The sequence below is a fragment of the Amblyraja radiata genome, chromosome 5 (genome assembly GCF_010909765.2).
Source record: "Amblyraja radiata isolate CabotCenter1 chromosome 5, sAmbRad1.1.pri, whole genome shotgun sequence".
NCBI lineage: Eukaryota > Metazoa > Chordata > Chondrichthyes > Rajiformes > Rajidae > Amblyraja > Amblyraja radiata.
Window position 1 is genome coordinate 44,065,441 of NC_045960.1, and position 18,912 is coordinate 44,084,352.

At 42.0% G+C, this 18,912-nt stretch overlaps 1 protein-coding gene across 1 annotated transcript in view; it reads right to left on the reverse strand.

Annotated features, from left to right (window-relative positions):
- Positions 1-5,978: 5,978 nt before the first annotated feature.
- Positions 5,979-18,912, reverse strand: part of dse (dermatan sulfate epimerase) — an 84,513-nt gene continuing 71,579 nt past the window's right edge. The window contains exons 4-6 of the mRNA XM_033021116.1: positions 17,500-17,739; positions 16,349-16,556; positions 5,979-8,425 (exon numbers count right to left, since the gene is read on the reverse strand). Coding sequence (XP_032877007.1) covers positions 6,673-8,425; positions 16,349-16,556; positions 17,500-17,739 — 2,201 coding nt within the window. The 3' untranslated portion in view covers positions 5,979-6,672. The remainder of the gene's footprint in view (positions 8,426-16,348; positions 16,557-17,499; positions 17,740-18,912) is intronic.

The window sequence follows — 18,912 nt, forward strand, 5'->3', positions numbered from 1 at the left end:
TCTGCCTCGCTCGCCCACCCAAAATTGCCATCATTTTGCAATCTCGTCAAACATCTGGTGATAGAAAAGATTTTGAGTTTTGAGTTTAGTTTAGTATGTCACGTGTACTGAGGTGAAAAACTTAGTTTAGTTTAGTTTAATTTAGAGATACAGCGCGGAAACAGGCCCTTCAGCCCACCGAGTCTAACGATCCCTGCACATTAACCCATTCCTAGTCACACGAGGGACAATTTTACATTTATACAGTCAATTAACCTACAAACCTGTACGTCGAGCCAGCACCACCATTCAATGTGATCATGGCCGTTCATCCCAGAATCAGTACCCCGTTCCTGCTTTCTCCCCATTGCCCTATATTCTGAACAATTCTATTCTACAGCATGAATCATTAATCTTTTCAATTGAGATAGGAGGGCTAACAATAAATCTGGTCAAAATTAGTTCATTTTTCCTGCATCAATGACGACCAAACCCAAACTCAGAGGATGGAAGAGTGATCGAGGGAACACGAAGCTAACAATGTTGGAATTTCAAATATTAGACAATAATAAATAAAGTATGTTCAAAATGCACACTCAGAAAATATAAGCCTTGAGTTCTTATGGGTAACGATGGAGAATAATGGACAGGGAGAAAACGGGTACTGACCAAATGAACACAAAAATAGAAGTTGACCATTCGGTAGAAACAAGCAACTGCAGATGCTGATTGTGTCCAAAGGACACAAAGTGCTGGAGTACCTCAACAGATCAACCAGCATCTTTTGAGAACTTGGATAGGTGACCTTTTCTGAATCGATGCTGCCTGACCTGCTGAGTTACTCCAGCACTTTGTGTCCATAGTCCATTTGGTCCGTGGTGTCTGCCACACTATTTAATACGATCATAGGTGATTCTTACCACAGCACCAATCTCCAGTGCTAACCTAATATCCTTTGATTCCCTTAATATTCAAAGTTCTATCAACCGCAATCTTGTATCTTTGCAACAATTGAGCCTCCATGACAGTTGAAATTCCAACGATCTACTACCCTTATGTACACAAATGTCTTCTCTCACCTCATGCTTTAACAGTTGCCCCTTTTTGTTTCTAGCCAACCTAACTTTGGGAAACTTAATCTTCACATCTATCTAGTCAAGCTCTGTAAGTATTTTATGTGTTTCATTGAGATTGCTTCTCATTCTTCTAAGCACGCCAGTCTAGGCCCAGTTTGCTTAATTTCTTCTCACAGGTCAAACTCACCAAACTAGAAGTCAATCTAGTGACTCTTCCATACATTCTCTCCATTGCATATGTGCTTCCTTAGGTTGGGAAACCAGTCCTGTTCACTATATTCAAGAGCCAATCATACTAGAGTTCTGTATAAATGGAGCAAGATGTTTCTGGTCATGTTCAGAAGAATCAGCTAGGATCTTATTGAATAGTGGAGACAGGGCCGGATTTAGATGAAGAGAGGCCCTAGGCTATTCCACTTGTGAGGCCCCTCCCAACCCCCACGACGAGTGGAAGATGGAAGAGTCCACCAGATTGACACCGATTTGCAGCCGAGTGTGGCCAATGAGATAAGAGCTGGAAAGCTGCGCTTTTTATTTATTGCCAGTGCTAGTGTCGAGTTATCGGCTTAAAACACTATTATTCTGAAATGGAGGGCAAGAAAAATTACTGAAGTGTTTAGAGACTACAGTGCGTTGTGACAGCATATGTAAGAAAGGCCTATGACAGTCAAAAATATTATACACCAGGCCCTTACGAAGCTTTTCAAAAATGGGGGTGGCATAGCAGGATTACAAATATTTTATGTGAAATAAGTGCACGCAGTGCATATCATGAGCGCGAAGTGCAAAGACCCTTGTGGCCGGGGTCCAGGGCCCACCAAAGGGCCTTGGAAGCTCTGGGGTTTTAGATGCTCTCTGGTGCATTCTGAGCCTTATTTTGGAGCATTTTTGCACCAAATTTATGACCAATATTTCAGAAATAATTTTGGTTGAGTCAAGAGTAATGAGTGGGTGGAATGGGATGATCGGGGTCATTGTTGTATACATTTTTTATAATCAAGAATTGAAACTGTCCTTGTTTTAATAATCAAGTTGTACTGTAAAATGTTATGTAAAATGTTATAAAGGAGCATGCAAACACTACAAATAAAACACAAATTTTTTGCAGTAAATAAAACATTTTTTAGAAAATGTTTTGTGTGTTGATTTGATTGCCTGTTACTGTTCGACTGTGTTAGTGCGTGCACATTAAAAATATGATGCAAAAAGAAAGTCGCAAACTATGGAATACATATTTTTCAGAATTGTTGTCATGGAAAAGAAAGCAGTTCCAATTGTTTGATATTATTCATATGGAGGAGAAAATATAATTGCTCTAAAACCTACCTTAATTTTGCAATCTCACTAAAGATAATTCCCCTTTCTCTCTCCCCCCTCCTCCTTCCCCCTCCCTCTCCCTCCACCTCTCTCTCCCTCCCTATCTCTCTCTCCCCCCTCCCCCCCTCCCCTCCCTCTCTCTCCCCACTCTCTCAATCCCCCTTTCCCCCTCTCACATACCCCCCTCCTCCCCCTTTCTCTCCCTCCCACGCAGCGAGGCTCTGACTCCGCGCCACAGACACTGCAGCCCCCCCCCCCCCCGGCCCGGAGAAACGGGCACTCCTGCAACGCAATATTCCACAACTTACCTGGAGTAGACACCTAGGATCTTTGGTAGACATGATGCATCAAGGTGATTGTGTGAAGTGCAAATGGAGATCTGAACCCGCCCGGGCCCACTGCGCACGTGCGGAGAGACAGCATCACCGGCTTCCCCCAACTGCGCAGGAGCGGATGGTCGCAATTTCCCCCCCCAAAACTTCCAGCAGGACGGAACCAGAATATCGGGTAATTTCCGTCAAAGTGGAAACCCTGATAGCGCTCCAATTTTTTTTTTCCTCAGGATTTTTTTTCCTCTGGGAAAATCACCTTGGCTGGAGTCCCCTAGATTCTGAGGTCCTAGGCTTCAGCCTATGAAGCTGATAGGTAAATCCGGCCCTGCCGAGGCCCCCCTAGATCTCGAGGCCCTAAGCTTAAGCTTGTGAAGTTTATACGTAAATCCGGCCCTGAGTGGAGAAGGCTAAAACAATTTGTAGCAATCAGCAAAGCATAGGCCGATCAGGCATAGATTCAGATTCAGATTCAATTTTAATTGTCATTGTCAGTGTACAGTACAGAGACAACGAAATTCAATAGCATTTCCATTCCCCCAAGTCCCACAACATCAACATTCTGAGGAGGTCTGGACACCATTGTGTATTGTGTATGGTTGTGGACTTTCTCTCCTCACTAGCACCTCATCTCCTTGCATTACATCTGATGGTCTAGCCCCCATATGTGAATTATTCTCTTTCTGGTTACCCTTAAGCCATTCCACAAACGTTCAAATCAACCATGATGAAATACTCTTTACTTGCCTCTTTAGTCCAACAACTTTCAAAAAGCTCAACACCATCCAGGACAAAGTGGCATATTTGACAAACCATCCATCCACTCTAACCCTTCATTGCCTCCACTGGAAAATGCACAGAAGTTACCCACTTTGACTACTCCTACTGCGAGAAAAAACTTTTTCAACCAGAGTTGTGAATCTGTGGAATTCTCTGCCACAGAAGGCAGTGGAGGCCAATTAACTGGATGTTTTCAAGAGAGAGTTAGATTTGACTAAGGAAGGCTAAAGGAATCAGGGGATATGGGGAGAAAGCAGGAACATTATACTGATTTTAGATGATCAGCCATGATCATATTGAATGGCGGTGCTGGCTCGAAATGCCGAATGGCCTACTCCTACACCTATTTTTCCATGTTTTCTATGTTTCTATGTTTCCTCACAACCCAACAACCTTTATAACCAAGAAGGACAAGGGCAGCACGAGCCTGTAATGTTAGTGCTCATGCATCATTGTAATATGGAAGCATATCACTATGTCCTCAGTACCACAGCGTCCTAAATCCTGGAGCTACCCTGACAGGGGCACTGTGGGTGTACCTTCACCAGATAGTCTGCAGCAGTTCACAAAGGTGGTTCATTACTGCTTTCTCAAAGGTACTTCAGGATGGGAACTAAAAGGCAGTCTTGTCAACAATATCCACACCCAAAAAAATTTGGACAAATAAATAAAAATTCCCCCCTTATTTTTTTTTCTACTTTCATAGACTGTGGAAGACATATTAATGATGGGTGAATAATTTGAAAAAAAAACATTAACAAAAAGCAAAAAAATGTAAATGTAAAAGTGTGAATGAAAGCTTGTGGTGAACATAAGGAAAAACAAAAGGACTCGTACAGGAAGATATTGATGGCTAGTTAGCATCAAATGGATAATCCATCTCGGTTCTCTGCAGTCGGTACCATCGCAATAGTTAATCGTGCACATTGTGACAACACAATAGCCAAGAAGGACAGTGGAGCATTACGGCAATACCAATGCATGGGCTGTGTCTATTGTGATCAAGCTGGTAAATAGGTAAACCTCATTGCTTTTTAATCTAGCTCTGCTTTCTTAGTCAATTGGCATCATTTGCTGAACAATATTCACTGAGTCATTCACCCCCCATCCCACCTCCAACACATTGGCTGATGTGGTGTCAGTAATACACTGATAAATAAATGAGTGTTGTATCAGGAGAGCACAAAGTTCCTCAAGAACAATCCAGGTGCAGTACTGACCTTACCTCTTGCTAGGTTGTTCCATTATAACTTCAACAGTGGCACTTCCCAGACAATGTAAAAAAAATGTCCCAGAAAATTGAAAGATTGGAAAAAGTAGTTAGAATACACCAACATTTGTGCTAGCTATTCTTCATTGGTCAGACTTTTTAGGTAACGTAGATTCAAAAATGCTCAACCAATGTCCAAAGTACAGGATAAAATAGGTAAACACACACGATAGTATTTATGTAAGTAAAAGGACACAAAATGCTGAGACAATTCAACGGGTCAGGCAGCATCTCTGGATAGGTGACGTTTCGGGTTAGGACTTCTTCTGACTGATTGCAGGGGGGCAGTAAAGAAAGCTGGAAAAGAGGAGGGGCAGGCCAGAGCATGGCCAGTCAGTAATTGATTCTTTAATAGGTAAATATATCCTTAATAATTGCTGACTGACCCACTAAGGTGCTCCAGCAATTTGTGCATTTTTATGGTATAAACCTGCATCTGTAGGTCCTTGTAATTAAATTATGTCAAAGACAGGTTGTCTTTAAATTAATGTAATTAGTTAAATACTTAAAATGAATTTAATTGACATTAATTACAAAATAAAACAGTGGATTTGCATACATTAATTATCAGAATTATCTGAAGAAGCGTTTCGGCCCGAAACGTTGCCTATTTCCTTCGCTCCATAGATGCTGCTGACCCGCTGAGTTTCTCCAGCATTTTTGTGTACCAGTAATTATCAAACCTTGCTTACCTGTATACATCTATCACTTGCCAGGCTTTGCTCTCCCTGACTTTTTTTCCAGCTTTCTATCCCCTACTAAAATCAGTCTGAAGAAAGGAACCAAACCAAAATGTCGCTTATGCTTGTTCTCCAGGGAAGGTGCCTGACCTGCTGAGTTACTCCAGTATTTTTGGTAATTAATTATCTTAGATTGCATGTTGGATTTTTATAGGAACTTACTTTGAAAATGCAGTGAAAATTGATTTTTCATGGGCATTCATTTAGTCAAAGGACGGACATAATAATGTGTGAGAAACATTAGGATATGCTGATGTCCAATAGAAAACACAGATAAGCATACATCATCCTATAGCATTTCATGAAAAAAATATTGAATGGAAGTATGGCTGCTTTTTTCTCACGGCACATGTTCAGGCAAATGTGTACTGTTCTAACATGCCAGTGTATCATTTTTGTCACTCTCACTTTCATCCATTAAAAATAAAGAACAATAAATCATAACTCCAATGCCTTATTGAAAAAAAAAATCCCAGTATACACTTTTAGGAGTTTAAGGAGTACTTTATAACATTGTGCTTTAATGAGTGATCTTGGAAAGAATGACTGATCCAGCTGGAATCAACAGACTAAGGCAATGATTTTTACTTAGATCTTAATATTAGCCAGAGGAATTGTGACAAAATAATAGGGTGCTTCAAATTAAAGGCACAGTTCCACCTGAATATACATTTACACACAAATATATATATCTCAAAAATACATCACGATAAGTCAAAATCAAAACAATGAAACAATATCTTGTTCAATACTATGTACATTTTAGTTTGATAGTATGCCTTGAAACAACCCAATGAAATAAACATTCCTGGTGGAATATGAAGGCTGGCAGATGATCAAACCTCTTGACATTCTGTTTTTTACACTGCAGAATGCCAAGAATTAGGAATTTAAAATAGAGTACAAAGAAAATATATGATTCAATCCACTAAGTGGAAAAAGGTAGAAAATAGCTGTGCAATGAGACAATTTCACCCAATGCCTTCCTCAAGGGTAATTCAGGTTAACAGGTGTTCAGATAACAGAGTTTTCTTTATTACTGATGATCTCTCAAATCTTTGGCTTTCCTGTTAAATACCTTTTCTTTTAAATCTGATGTGCAAATCTCGTACTTGCATTAAGTACATCATTTAATAAAATTTCTGCATATACTTAATCTCTCAAGAGATAGGTTCCATGAGCTAGCACTGTGCTTGGGAACAAGAGGAATACAAGCAGAGTAGCACAAAGCTATCCAAAAGAAGAACTGCATATAGAAATCTTTGGGCGTGCAAGCTTGGTGCTTTCTGAAACCGAATTAGCTGTAAAGCTAATAGGAAAAAGAAAGTTGCAATATTTAATATTAAGAAGACTCTTGTGTAGGAAGCTGAAAGTGATTGTGCAGTGCTTCGAACAGTGGTTCCTGGTTTGAAATAACCATGTTTTACATTTTTGTTTGTGCCTTGTTCTTGTTTCACATAAGAATTGTCCACAAAATCAAAAATCTCCCTCAAATTGCCACTTTTCTCATCGGAGGATTCGTCATGCCTTAGCTGCAATAATTTCTGTCGCTCTCTTTTCTCAGTCTGTTCAATTTGTGCAAAAATATTTGGAAGGCTGTTGGAAACTTTGAGATTGTCACCTTTTCCTTTTTTTCCTTTTTTTGCTATGTTTTGCTGAAGCGAGACGGAAAATAATTTTTCAATGGCTTCCGCTGTCTTCCTTTTGTCTGATTGTCTTAAAAGATGCTCGGCAGTCTTTCGGAAGTTGTCAGTGTTCAAGACCCGAGCTAAGATCTGTTTCTCCAACTGCTGAAAAACTGGCTTTGCATGCTGTAGATTTTCCTCAACAACATTCACATAATCTCGTGCCTCCTGCACTGAAACATCCCTGATTGCAGAAGCCTTGTCAAAAACAATTTTCTGGTGGTTAGCTAGTACCATAGCAAAAAGTGGTTTCACAGACGTTTCGCCAGTCAAGAGGTAAACTGTATAGGTGTTTTCACGTGTTGATAGAAATACATCGATTCGATCCAAATCTCCTCGAATGCTAAAACTTTGAATCTCCACTGAAGGCCCAAAGAAGATATAGGCTGTTCTGGTTACTGGGTACCTCAGTGTTGTTGTAACATTCACATAATGCGTTCCATTGTATGAGTATCCACGAGGGTATGCCTTGAATGCCATTGAGCCTTTTTCACTTTTGCCTTTATCATCCATCCACAACATTGTATACTGACCATCTTTTTGCTGAACATATGCTCCATTCACCCCATCTTTTGAGGTTTCCTCAAAAGCCACATCTGTATTATGGAAAAATGCACTCATTTTCTCCAGTGGGCTATCTTCTTCCAACTGGATCTGATCCACTAACAGTAAAAGCTGCGGTTCGAGGAGGAGGAGGTTCCTTTGGGAACTCTTCAGTTTTAGGCTAGGATTGTAAGCATGCACGGCCTCTCCACGGATAAAGACCACGCCACTCTGCTCCAAAGCTGCAATGACTTGGCCACGGCAGTCCGCAGAAAAGCCATTTTTATATTTCAACCACTTTGAGTTGCATGCTTCAGTCACCTGCCCTTCCCAATGCTTGTAACACGTTTCTGAGGTGGCTGGAGAAAACATTAAAGCATTGTTGAGGAAAGTGTACTTTGGGCCATACAAGGCCTCTGTGATGAAAGGCACACCATTAGGCACAAAGGTGAAAGAGTTCTGATCAGGATGTTCGTGCCCAGCATTAAAATTTGTCCATCCTTTAATCCACTGTGAATATTTCTTCTCGTGAACAATGTCATAGATTGCACGGCCTCCAAGTTTACCCGATTTGAAGGACAGGAAGGAGCGGTTAACTCCTGCTGGTAAAGCACCACCATATGTTACTACTCCCCAGTCTTCAAAATAATGTAATGCCGGTAACCCATGATCAGTTGGTGGGACTGGAGTCAAGGAACTATCGTACCTGACGACAAATAAAGAGAAAGCAGAAAATTAGCAAATCATGCCACGGAACCATTTTTCAAAACATAGACTTAACTTTTAAAATATGCATTAAAAAAATCTTTAATTAACAGATAGGTTTACACAGTATTTTTGAATTGCTGATTTTTAAATCAGCATAATCAGAATTAAACAATCATCTTTGAGTTGTAAATGTTTATTAGAACCATTCCTTTTTTGACTGGTTTCTTTAAAGCTATCTTTTGTTCATTTAGCTGTGATCTTGAAATTTGGCAATATGTCCACTATATCATATCCACGGAATATGTCCACTATATCATATCCACGGAACGATATCTTTGTAAAGCATTTTTAGATGAAATGTAACACAGCCTTGTAAAATTCTCAACTCAAAAAGTTGATTCAGCTCCACTATACATCACTTAGCGCCTGTGTATATACCACATCCACTTCTCACACCAACCATCTTGCAAGACCAGCAAACACTGCCAGTCAGTGATGTGATTGGGATCATTTTATGCAGTGTTGTCAAGCCCATTAAAACAAATTTGAGAAATCTCTATTAATTTCATGTAGAATGCTTGTGGCAATTTTGATGCCCAAAATAGTTATGAGCAGTCATTAGATAAAGGGAGATTATCGTGCTGGTGCTATGTTTTCTTCCAATAAGTTTTAAAATACTGCTACACTAAAAATAATTTCAAAAAAACAAAGTGCTGAAGGAATTCAGTGGGTCAAGCAGCATCTGTGAAAGGAATGGAGCGATGACGTTTTGCGTTGGGACACTTCCTCAGATTTTAGTGCCTCCAGCATTTTGTTTTTTGCTCAAGATTCCAGCATCTGCAGTTTCTTGCATTTTCAATTTATTTCAGTTCATTAGGAACTAGAAGACCTGCACAATTTAATGAAACTATTCCTCAATATTAATGCCAATGAGCAATGACTACGTGACACAAATGTGTCTCCCCCCCTCCACATACAGCTTGATAGTGCTTCACAATGCCGTCATATTTGTACATTTTGTTTTTATACTGCTTTTAGGAACTAAACATGCCATAATAAACCATTTTACTCCCTGCCCAAATGTAGCTTAAGTAAAGTAGTCGTGCTCTCATCTATTATAGCAGCTGGACCAAAGCCAAGGAAAGCCATAAACTGTAGTTCACTGCCAACATGTTAAAACAAACAATTCTGGGTGATATTTAACAGACCTGTTTTCTCTGAAATTAACTAAGGAAGTGTGAAATAAGAATGTTTTTAAAATGTACATTATTATCTTGCACTGATTAGTTAGTCATCTTAAAAATATTGACCTGTAGTTTACTGGTAAAAAGTCAACAGTTCTGCTCTTTAGTGACGGCATTTCACGGGATTGACAAAACCAACTAGCCATGTCCATGGCCACATCCTTGGCTGTGCTGCCTACTGCACTCATTACAGTCAAACTATGGAAAATAGACACAAAATGCTGGAGTAACTCAGCAGGACAGGCAGCATCTCTGGATAGAAGGAATGGGTGAATCGTCAATGGGTGAAGGAGCCATCAAACTATGGAACGCCACCTTGTGGAATGTTCCCAGAGTGCAGTTTAGCACAAACCATGACAACATTGATTTGACGGAGCTTGGAGGGCAGTGGAGAAGTAGGACAAGCAGAAAGACGTTCAATCTTTTTTGCAATATGCCATTTGTTTCATATGCCAATATATGCATTTGTTTATTATTTTTATTATTTAAAAACTTTCCCATTGATTCTTTGATTTTGAAAGTTTCCCAAATAATGTAGAACTAACAGAAACATTCAAAATCTTTAAGAGGCATGCCAAGAGACAAGCATGTGGTGTGATGGTTATGGCAAGGAGTGGGGTTGGCTTTCCAGCTGTTGATGTTAAGGGAGGTTTGTCACCTGTGCTTCTTCACAGCTTGGTTTGTAGCCTTAGTTCAATGCAGGGCCTAATCATCAAACTGGGATATCGCAGGCAAGCATGACAGGCCTGCATCTCCACTGGATAAATTCAGAACAAATGCTGATTGCCAGCCGCAATATCCTGGCAATATAGTGCACAACAGTTGCCTATATCACATTAATAACACAACTGTTTTATTCCTGATTTAAAAAAAAAAATTTGTCTAGAAATTCATACATGGTGCAATATAGATCAATGGCTGCACATTCAACTCCACTTTTGAAATATAGTTCAAAATGATAATTTGGAATGAATTTTAGTGCCTGTATCTTTTGTAAAATCATAAGCAGCTTCCAACATAGTACAGATTAAATATGACTATTACATTTATTAACTGTTGTTGCTATAGTTGGAGAGGAATACAGGATTGCATTCTCGTAAAATAATGAACAGGTGTAGGGCCTTTATTTCCCCATGAATTCGTAATCAATAAAGTTGCCAGTGTTTAGCTGTAAAATAAAATATTCCTTAGATGAGCCAAAGCAAGCTATTGCAATAGCTTATCCAAAGCAGCTGAATGCTTCTCAAAATAAAATAATCCTGCCTAGCTTGATTATTTGCACAAACCTTCCTTGCCAGAAATCTCTCACAAATTAGATAAACTCAATTTACTTCCCATTTCAGGAATCCAAGGAATGCAAGAGATATTTTTCTAATCTTTTTAAGAGGCACAAGACCAAAGAAGGAGGTGGGATTAAAGCCAAATGTAAAAATGATTTTTGGCAGTAAGTTTTTCAGTTTACCCTGACCTGCCATTGCATATCCCAGAGCTGAAATCAACCTCATACCAGGAATATCTCTTTACCAAAGCCCTTCACACAAGGCTCCGTACTGAGCAATGTGTGATAACTAAACCTGCTGCACAGGACTGCACTTGACCACCTCAAATATCAGTGTGCCTTCATGATGGAAATGGCATATATCCCCCTCCTTCTATCATGCTAAAAACAGATCAAAACAGAGCCACCAAGAACAGAGTCACCTAAGGGACCCAGCGGAGAGCCACCGAGATCGAAAAGGGACCCGGCGGGCCAATGTGGCAAGCCTGGTTTGCCACTGTGAGAAGATAAGACTGTACTAAAAACTTTTGAAATTTGTTGGCGCCAGAAACATAGCGACTCTTTGTGTACTGCCCAGTGAAGTCTGCTGCATGGTTTTACTGGATTGTATGCAAAAACAAAGAATTTCACTGTACCTAGGTACATGCAACAATAAAATATAATTGAATATCAGACGTATAAAAGAAAGTCCCAAACTTTGGAGAGAGCTGACACATGTTAAGATACACCGTGCTTGTATCCCGATATCTGCGGGATCTAGTGATGCTGGGGAAGCAGTCAGCTGCTGCTGAAACCCCACAACTTTGGAGCTGCAACTCACAAACTCAAAATAAGGGATAGGTCATCTAAGTGAAGTTTCTTCACTCTGGTGACCCTTTAGGGTACTCTACACTGTTGTGCTGTAGAAACTCAGTCATTGTTTTCATTCAAGGCACGGTGGCGCAGCGGTAGAGTTGCTGCCTTGCTGTGTCAGAGACGCAGGTTCGATCTTGACCATGGCTGCTGTCTGTACGGAGTTTGTACGCTCTCCCTGTGACCTGCATGGGTTTTCTTTGGGATCTCCGGTTTACTCCCATACTCCAAAGGCGTACAGGTTTGCAGGTTGATTGGCTTGGTATAATTGTAAATTGTCCCTAGTGTGTATAGGATAGTGTAAGTGTGCGGGGATCGCTGGTTGGTGTGGACTCGGTGGACCAATGGGTCTCTGTGCTTTATCTCTAAACTAAATGTGAGACCTGTAGATTATTAAACATTAGATTAATCATGAGATAGTGGGACAAAACAGGAAAACATGTTATAACTGAAGATCAGTCAGGACCTTGTTGAAGGGTGAAGCAAACTTGAGTGGCTTAATGGCCAGTTTCTGTTGCTATTCGTCATGTTTTTCCGTGTAATATACCATTCTCTAAAGCAGTTCGATATGGATTATTTGCAGGCAAATGAGTTGGTCTTGGCATCATGTTTGGCACACATATTGTAGACTAAAACACTTTTAGTGCGTTCTGCAAGTCATACTGTTCATGAAGAACTCCTGACATCTTTTGTATACTCTATTAGAACTCAAATGTAGGTGTGCCAATTAACTAACTCACGCCTTTCAAAAGACATTTGGGCAAGGGCAGTAATAGGGTTGCTGCCTTACAGTGACAGACACCCATGTTCAATCCTGACTAGCGGTGCGCTCTATACGGAATTTGTACATTTGCCTTTTGAATGTATGGGTTTTTTCCAGCTGCTCTGGTTTCCTCTCACATTCAAAAGACATGCAGGTTGGTAGGTTGATTGGCTTCTGTAAATTGTCCATAGTGTACAGGATAGAACTAGTGTATGGGTGATTGCTGGTCGGCACGGACTCTCTGGGCTGAAGGACCTGTTTCCACGCTGTATCTCTAAACTAAATCAAAATGTATGAATAGGAATGTTTATGGGCCAAATGCAGGTATATGGAATGAGCCCAGAATGCCAACTTGGTCAGCATGGACAAAGGGAGGTAGGGATGGAAAATTAGCCTATTTCCATTCAGTATAGCTTGAGAACTCCATAATAATTGATTTTACTTCGGAGTCACGTGAGTGACTACGTGAAGAACCCGTCCAGCACGCATGCGCGACATGAGCGTTCATGCAGTGCAACAGCGACGAACGGGAGTATGGGCGCTCCCGCTACAAGCTTGAAAGAACGGACCGTCAGGTAAGTACTTACCCACAGGTTCGAATTGACAAACTTTGCTCTTCTTTGTGCACCAGATGAAAGCTGGAAAGAGCAAAGCAGCACAGAGGAAAACAGCCCCCGTTCGACTCCAGGGAAGGAGCGTTCCGTCAGTGGGGGGGGGGGGGGGGGGGCGAGAGGCAGCACCTGGACTGCACATGCTGCGGTCCACAGTCACGGGTACCGAGCCGAGCTCAGTCCGCTAGCGCTGCCTGACCAACAGCAGCGGACTGGAGGCAAATCAAGATACAGACCGGCCGGTAATCCCTGCAACTCCGACAAGGAGACTCGCCGCGACAACGGCAGAGGCAGCCGCCTGAGCAAAGTTGGCGACCAGTCGCAGCGGGCTGGAGACAGACACATGGAAGACGGACAGGCCGGCTCATTCAGAGAGCCGGCTCTTCAAACTACCGCCCGAGAGCGAGAAAGTGTCTGTTTCCAAGCCTTAGAGAAAGGTCATGGAGTAAAAACTCCAGCGAGACTTGCCTCGGGAGCTGGGGCAAGCTCGCCAAGGGAGCACAAACACTCCCACTCCAGTGCACTAACAGCACTGGCCATCGCATCTCCCTCATCAGAGGGGATCGTTGGCGACCAGGGCTGGGCTGGTCAAGAAGAGGGGTCACTGGCTGAACAACATCGGGAGTATGCTTGAGGTACAGGATCAGGAAGAGATGCTAGGTGTGAGATACCGCTACGTGGCTACACCACGAGCGAGATGGCCGTTACAGCCTAAATCTGGCGGCCAGCTTCCTACCTGCCCTTTAAAAACCTCTCCAAGACAGGTAGTCATGAGGCGTTGGTCTTTATCACGCCTTTATCACGCCTCCCAAAAATTGCATTTGCTCAAAGTGCCTACCATTAATGGGGGTACATTGAGCAGGGCATTTAAAAACTAATGCCCTGGGGGGGGTGAAACTAATCTCTATGTTTTTCTCCCCTTTTCTACCTCATCAGTCAGGTACTAGGCACAATAACGATTAATTTTGCTTCGGACTTTTTGGTAGTACCCGACTGGCCTACACAGCCATGGTTCCCAGTGATCCTTGAGGTCATTGAAACCCATGACCATTCCCCACGGACCAGATCTACTGAACCACCCTGTATCAAGCGTAAGTCACCCATGCCATGACAGAATAAGCCTACTGGGTTGCAGATTCCAAAAAGACCTTTTGATGGACCTGGGATTGTCAAATAGGACCATGAACACGATGACAGCAACTCACCGACCCCACGAAGAAACAGTATCTCTCCAGTATAAGAAAATGGGAAACGTACTGCTCGAGAACAGAGACAACCTACTAATCAACCACCATACCTATGTACCGGAGTTCCTGGCCAGCCTTCGCCACGATGAAGGTCTGAACTATAGCACTATCAAATGTGCTAGAAGTGCACTGTCAGCCTATCTAAGGCAGGAACCAAGGGAAACAGGCCATAGGTCTCGTCCACTGGTGGCCAAATTAATGAGAGGTACCTTCTATTCAAAATCCCAAGACCTAGATATACCATATCTGGGATGTCGGCGTTGTCCTGACATACCTAAGGGATGGCCACCAGCCAGATTTCTTACTCTGAAAACAGCTACCCTGTATACGGCCATGCTGATGGCTTAGTCTCAGCATAAGGGTCCAGTCTTTTTACCTACACAGACTGGACAATATGGTCATAACATCAGACCAAATAACATTCACCATTCAGGAGCTGGTGAAACAGAGCAGACTAGGAACTTCAGGTCTCATTATGGAAATTCCGGGCGTACCCATCTGACCACTGTTATATGTCATGACTCACCTTCTACAATATATCAACACAACCTAAAATTCCCGTGGGAGACAAAATGGGTCAGCCACAAAAAAGCCACTGGATCAGGGTACCGAGTCAAACCTTCTCTAAATGGCTCAAACAGGTATTAGGAGCTGCTGGAGTGGATACCGATATTTACACATCTCACTCCACCAGAGCAGCATCCACGTCGGCGGCTAACAGTATGGATGTGCCACTGGACCTAACCTGGTAACAGCGGGGTGGTCCATGGGAAGAACTTTCAAACATTCTACAACAAGCCATTAAAACCTGTTTCACTTGCAGTGAGAATTTTAGACGCTGCAAAAAATATATAATTTAGCCCGGCGGAGCATTAATTTCTTTGTTATTATTTTCAAATAATACCATTGTTGTTTTACAAACAGATTCAGGTTTGATTACGATAACATACTTCCTCCCTTGGATGACTTCGGCAGCAAGTGAAGTATGGACTGTTACACGGTTTGAAATCACAGAGCTTTAAAACCTTCACGTGGTCACTCACGTGACTCCGAAGTAAAATAGTAAGATTAAACGAGAACTTACCAGTTTGAAGTTTGATCTGTATTTTATGAGGAGTTACGATGAGGGATTACGTGCCCTCCGCTCCCACCCTCAATTATAGAGATCAACTAGTATCTTAGTTCTCCTTTTCTTTACTATGTTTATTTCAATTATTATGTTTCCTGTGATTCTACACCGCTGCTTTGAAGTATGTCGCGCATGCGTGCTGGACGGGTTCTTCACGTAATCCCTCATCGTAACTCCTCATAAAATACAGATCAAACTTCAAACTGGTAAGTTCTCGTTTAATCTTACTATTAATGACTATCCTTTTTCACAATACTCCAGATAAAGCCATAGAGATCTACAGCACAGAAATATGGCCCATCACAACCATGCTGACGTTGTTAACACCGTACTTAATCCCATTAGTTCACATTAAAACCATATCCTTCTATGCTTTGTCTATTTAAGTGTCTATCTAAATGCCTCTTAAACATAGTAAGTGAAACGGATTCTACAACCTCCTCTGGCAACACGTTCCAGATATCAACCATATTGTGTCAAAAAAAAACAACCCCCTTAGATGTGAACACAAGGAACTGCAGATGCTGGTTTACAATGAGAAAAGACACAAAATGTTGGAGTAACTCAGCAGGCCAGGCAGCATCTCTGGAGAACATGGATAGGTGAGATTTTGGGTTGGGAACCTTCTCTGTGATAATCAAGTTCTTCAGTAGATTTCTGACCTGAAATGTCACGTCTCCATGAAACCAGAGATGCGGCCTGACTCACTCTATTACTCTGGCACTTTGTGCCTCTTTAATCTAATTGAATTAAAATTAGATCTTCAATTAAATTTTTTTTTTAATTATCAACTTACCAAATAAACTCGGTGTGGAGTGTGCACCATCTCTGTGCTTTGGCTGGTGCGCCTGGTCCCCGCTGAATTCGATTCTTTCTGACTTGCTCTGCCAGCCAGTTGCCACTCCCATTACGCATGACATAGGTATCCAGAAACACCAGCTGACTCTCGGGCCCATAAAACCAATTGTAATTTGAATCAGCAATAGCCACAGTTCGCTGAAAACCTAAAAATGCATTGTAAAAATGAAAATCAATTCCAAGGAGAACTGAAAGTAAATTGATAGTCAAAATTGATAGTTTTCTAGAGCAGGATCACCAAACCAAATCCACTGACTCCCACAGTAATCTGGGCTACACTTCTGCCCTCCCTGCCTCTTGCAAAGACTCTATATCTCCTGCTCCCAATTCGTCCATATGAGATGTCCTCAAAGGAACAAGGGAACATCCACAACTGCAATTTCTTGCAGTCTTGGGCAGAGCGGTTCCCAAAACAAGGAGGGTGGTCTTCAGGTACGGAAGGGTATTGATGAGTTGGTATGATGGAAAAGAATTGCAGATGGAAGTCGATCCTGACAAAAATGAGTGATGCATTTTGGGATGCATAGGCTAGGATAAAAACAAAAAAATCGCAATATTGTTGTATTGAGGAACAAGACCCAAAGACTCCTAAAGGCAGCTGCACAGGAAGATAAGGCAATTGACATTGGATTCATTGGCCGGGACAGAATATAAAATCAGAGAAGACATGGTATAAAACATTAGTAAGGCCGTAGTAGGTATACTGTGTGCTGCTCAGGCAGATCTCTATAGGAAGGCATTATTCCTCTGGAGAGGGTATAGAGGAAAACCACCAGGATGTTATCTGAATTGGAATGTTGCCGTTTCGAGAACAGATTTACGACGTTAGACTTCTTTTTCACAGAAGGGGTTTAGGAATGATATTTTTCACCCAGTAGATAGTCAAAATACAAACCACACACTATCTAAAGGAGAGGTAAGTACTGTCATAGTATTTAGCATGGATGCCTAGAGTCTAGAAAATGGGATTAGCATTAAGAGGTTGTTGATGGCCAGCATTGGAACTGTGGGCTGAAGGACCCGTTTCCATGTTACATTATTCCATGACAATTATATGATAGCATTTTAATTTCAATCCTCGATCCTTACCTGGGTGCACAGTCCTATAATAGAATGCAAAATGTTGCTTAATCCAAGGGTGGTTGAAGTGGCTGATGTTGAAATGCCTTTGCACCAGAAACATATACTGAAAGAGAGATCTCGTGGTGTAACTGCCATAAGCCACACCTTCATTCAATGATCCATCCTTAATATCCTTCAGTAAGACCATCGATTTCTCCAGAATAAAGATAACTTGTTTGGCCCATAAATAAGCTTCTTGGAGGAAACCTGAAGGTCACAATGAGAAATAATGCATTAGAGTAAAGCTAACAACATAATATGTTTGCCCACTTCAAAGCATATGAAATATCATTTATGAACAGATGCCAGATTTTTGTTCAATGATGCTAATTAGAATCAGGAAGAGTGCCAGAATACTGGGAGAGAGTTCATTTAATTCCTTCCTTTGAAAGAGGAGATAGAACAAGCCTGAGAATTTATTAATGTCAATGGCAAAAAATAGTTTGAAAAGATTTGCTTTTATGCAGCACCTTTCATAAACTCTGGAAGTCCCAAGACACCTGGGTTCATCACTATGATTCAGGAAAAATTGAAGCCACATTGCTGACTATCATCAAATGTGACAATGACCTGACCATCTGGCTTTTAGTGATGTCAGTTGCAGGTCAAGTCTTAGATTAGAACACTGAGAGAAACTTGGCTGCTTTACTTCAAAATAATGTCATCATACTCTTTGTCCCATCTGATGGAATTGAAAGACCTCAGTTTACCATCTATCTATACATAACTAAAGCTCTGACCTTGTTATCATCCGGTTGCGCGGTCATTCTATTTGCGTAATAACATTACATGATAGCGCTATGATTTTTCGCCTGCTTACACACCGTTCTCCTGCTCTGCGATTGCACCAAATTTTATTCTGATCGGTGGTCTAATGTAAACTTTAGCGCGGTTTAAAAATCTTTAAAAATGCGCGTATGCGTAGATCGATCTCTTCTCCTGCCATTCAGCACCACATGGATTGTTTTTTCTCCTGTCACTCTGTGGGACGGACCGCCCCTTCCTGCGCCATCGCATCTTTACTGGAGCGGTGAATGACCGGCGGATGTTTCCAACCGGACACAATTTTCGGAGGGACTGGAAACGGCCTGGCCCGGCACGGGAAATGTCGCCAAACGGAAAGCGGAGAATCTGATCTCGGCAGAGGAGCACGACCGGCGACCAGCAGTCCAGCGACCAGCAGAGCAGCGACCAGCGACTGCTGTGAGTCCGCTCCAGCCCCTTCCCCTCTGGTCCCCCTCGCTGGCTCCTGCCCCCTCCTCCGTGATACCCCCCACAGCCCCTGTATTTTCTCCGAGCTCTCCCCCCCCCCGCTCCCACAACCCCACCCCCCCACACACCCCCCCTCCACACCCCCCCCCCCCCCCCCCTGTAGTGGGG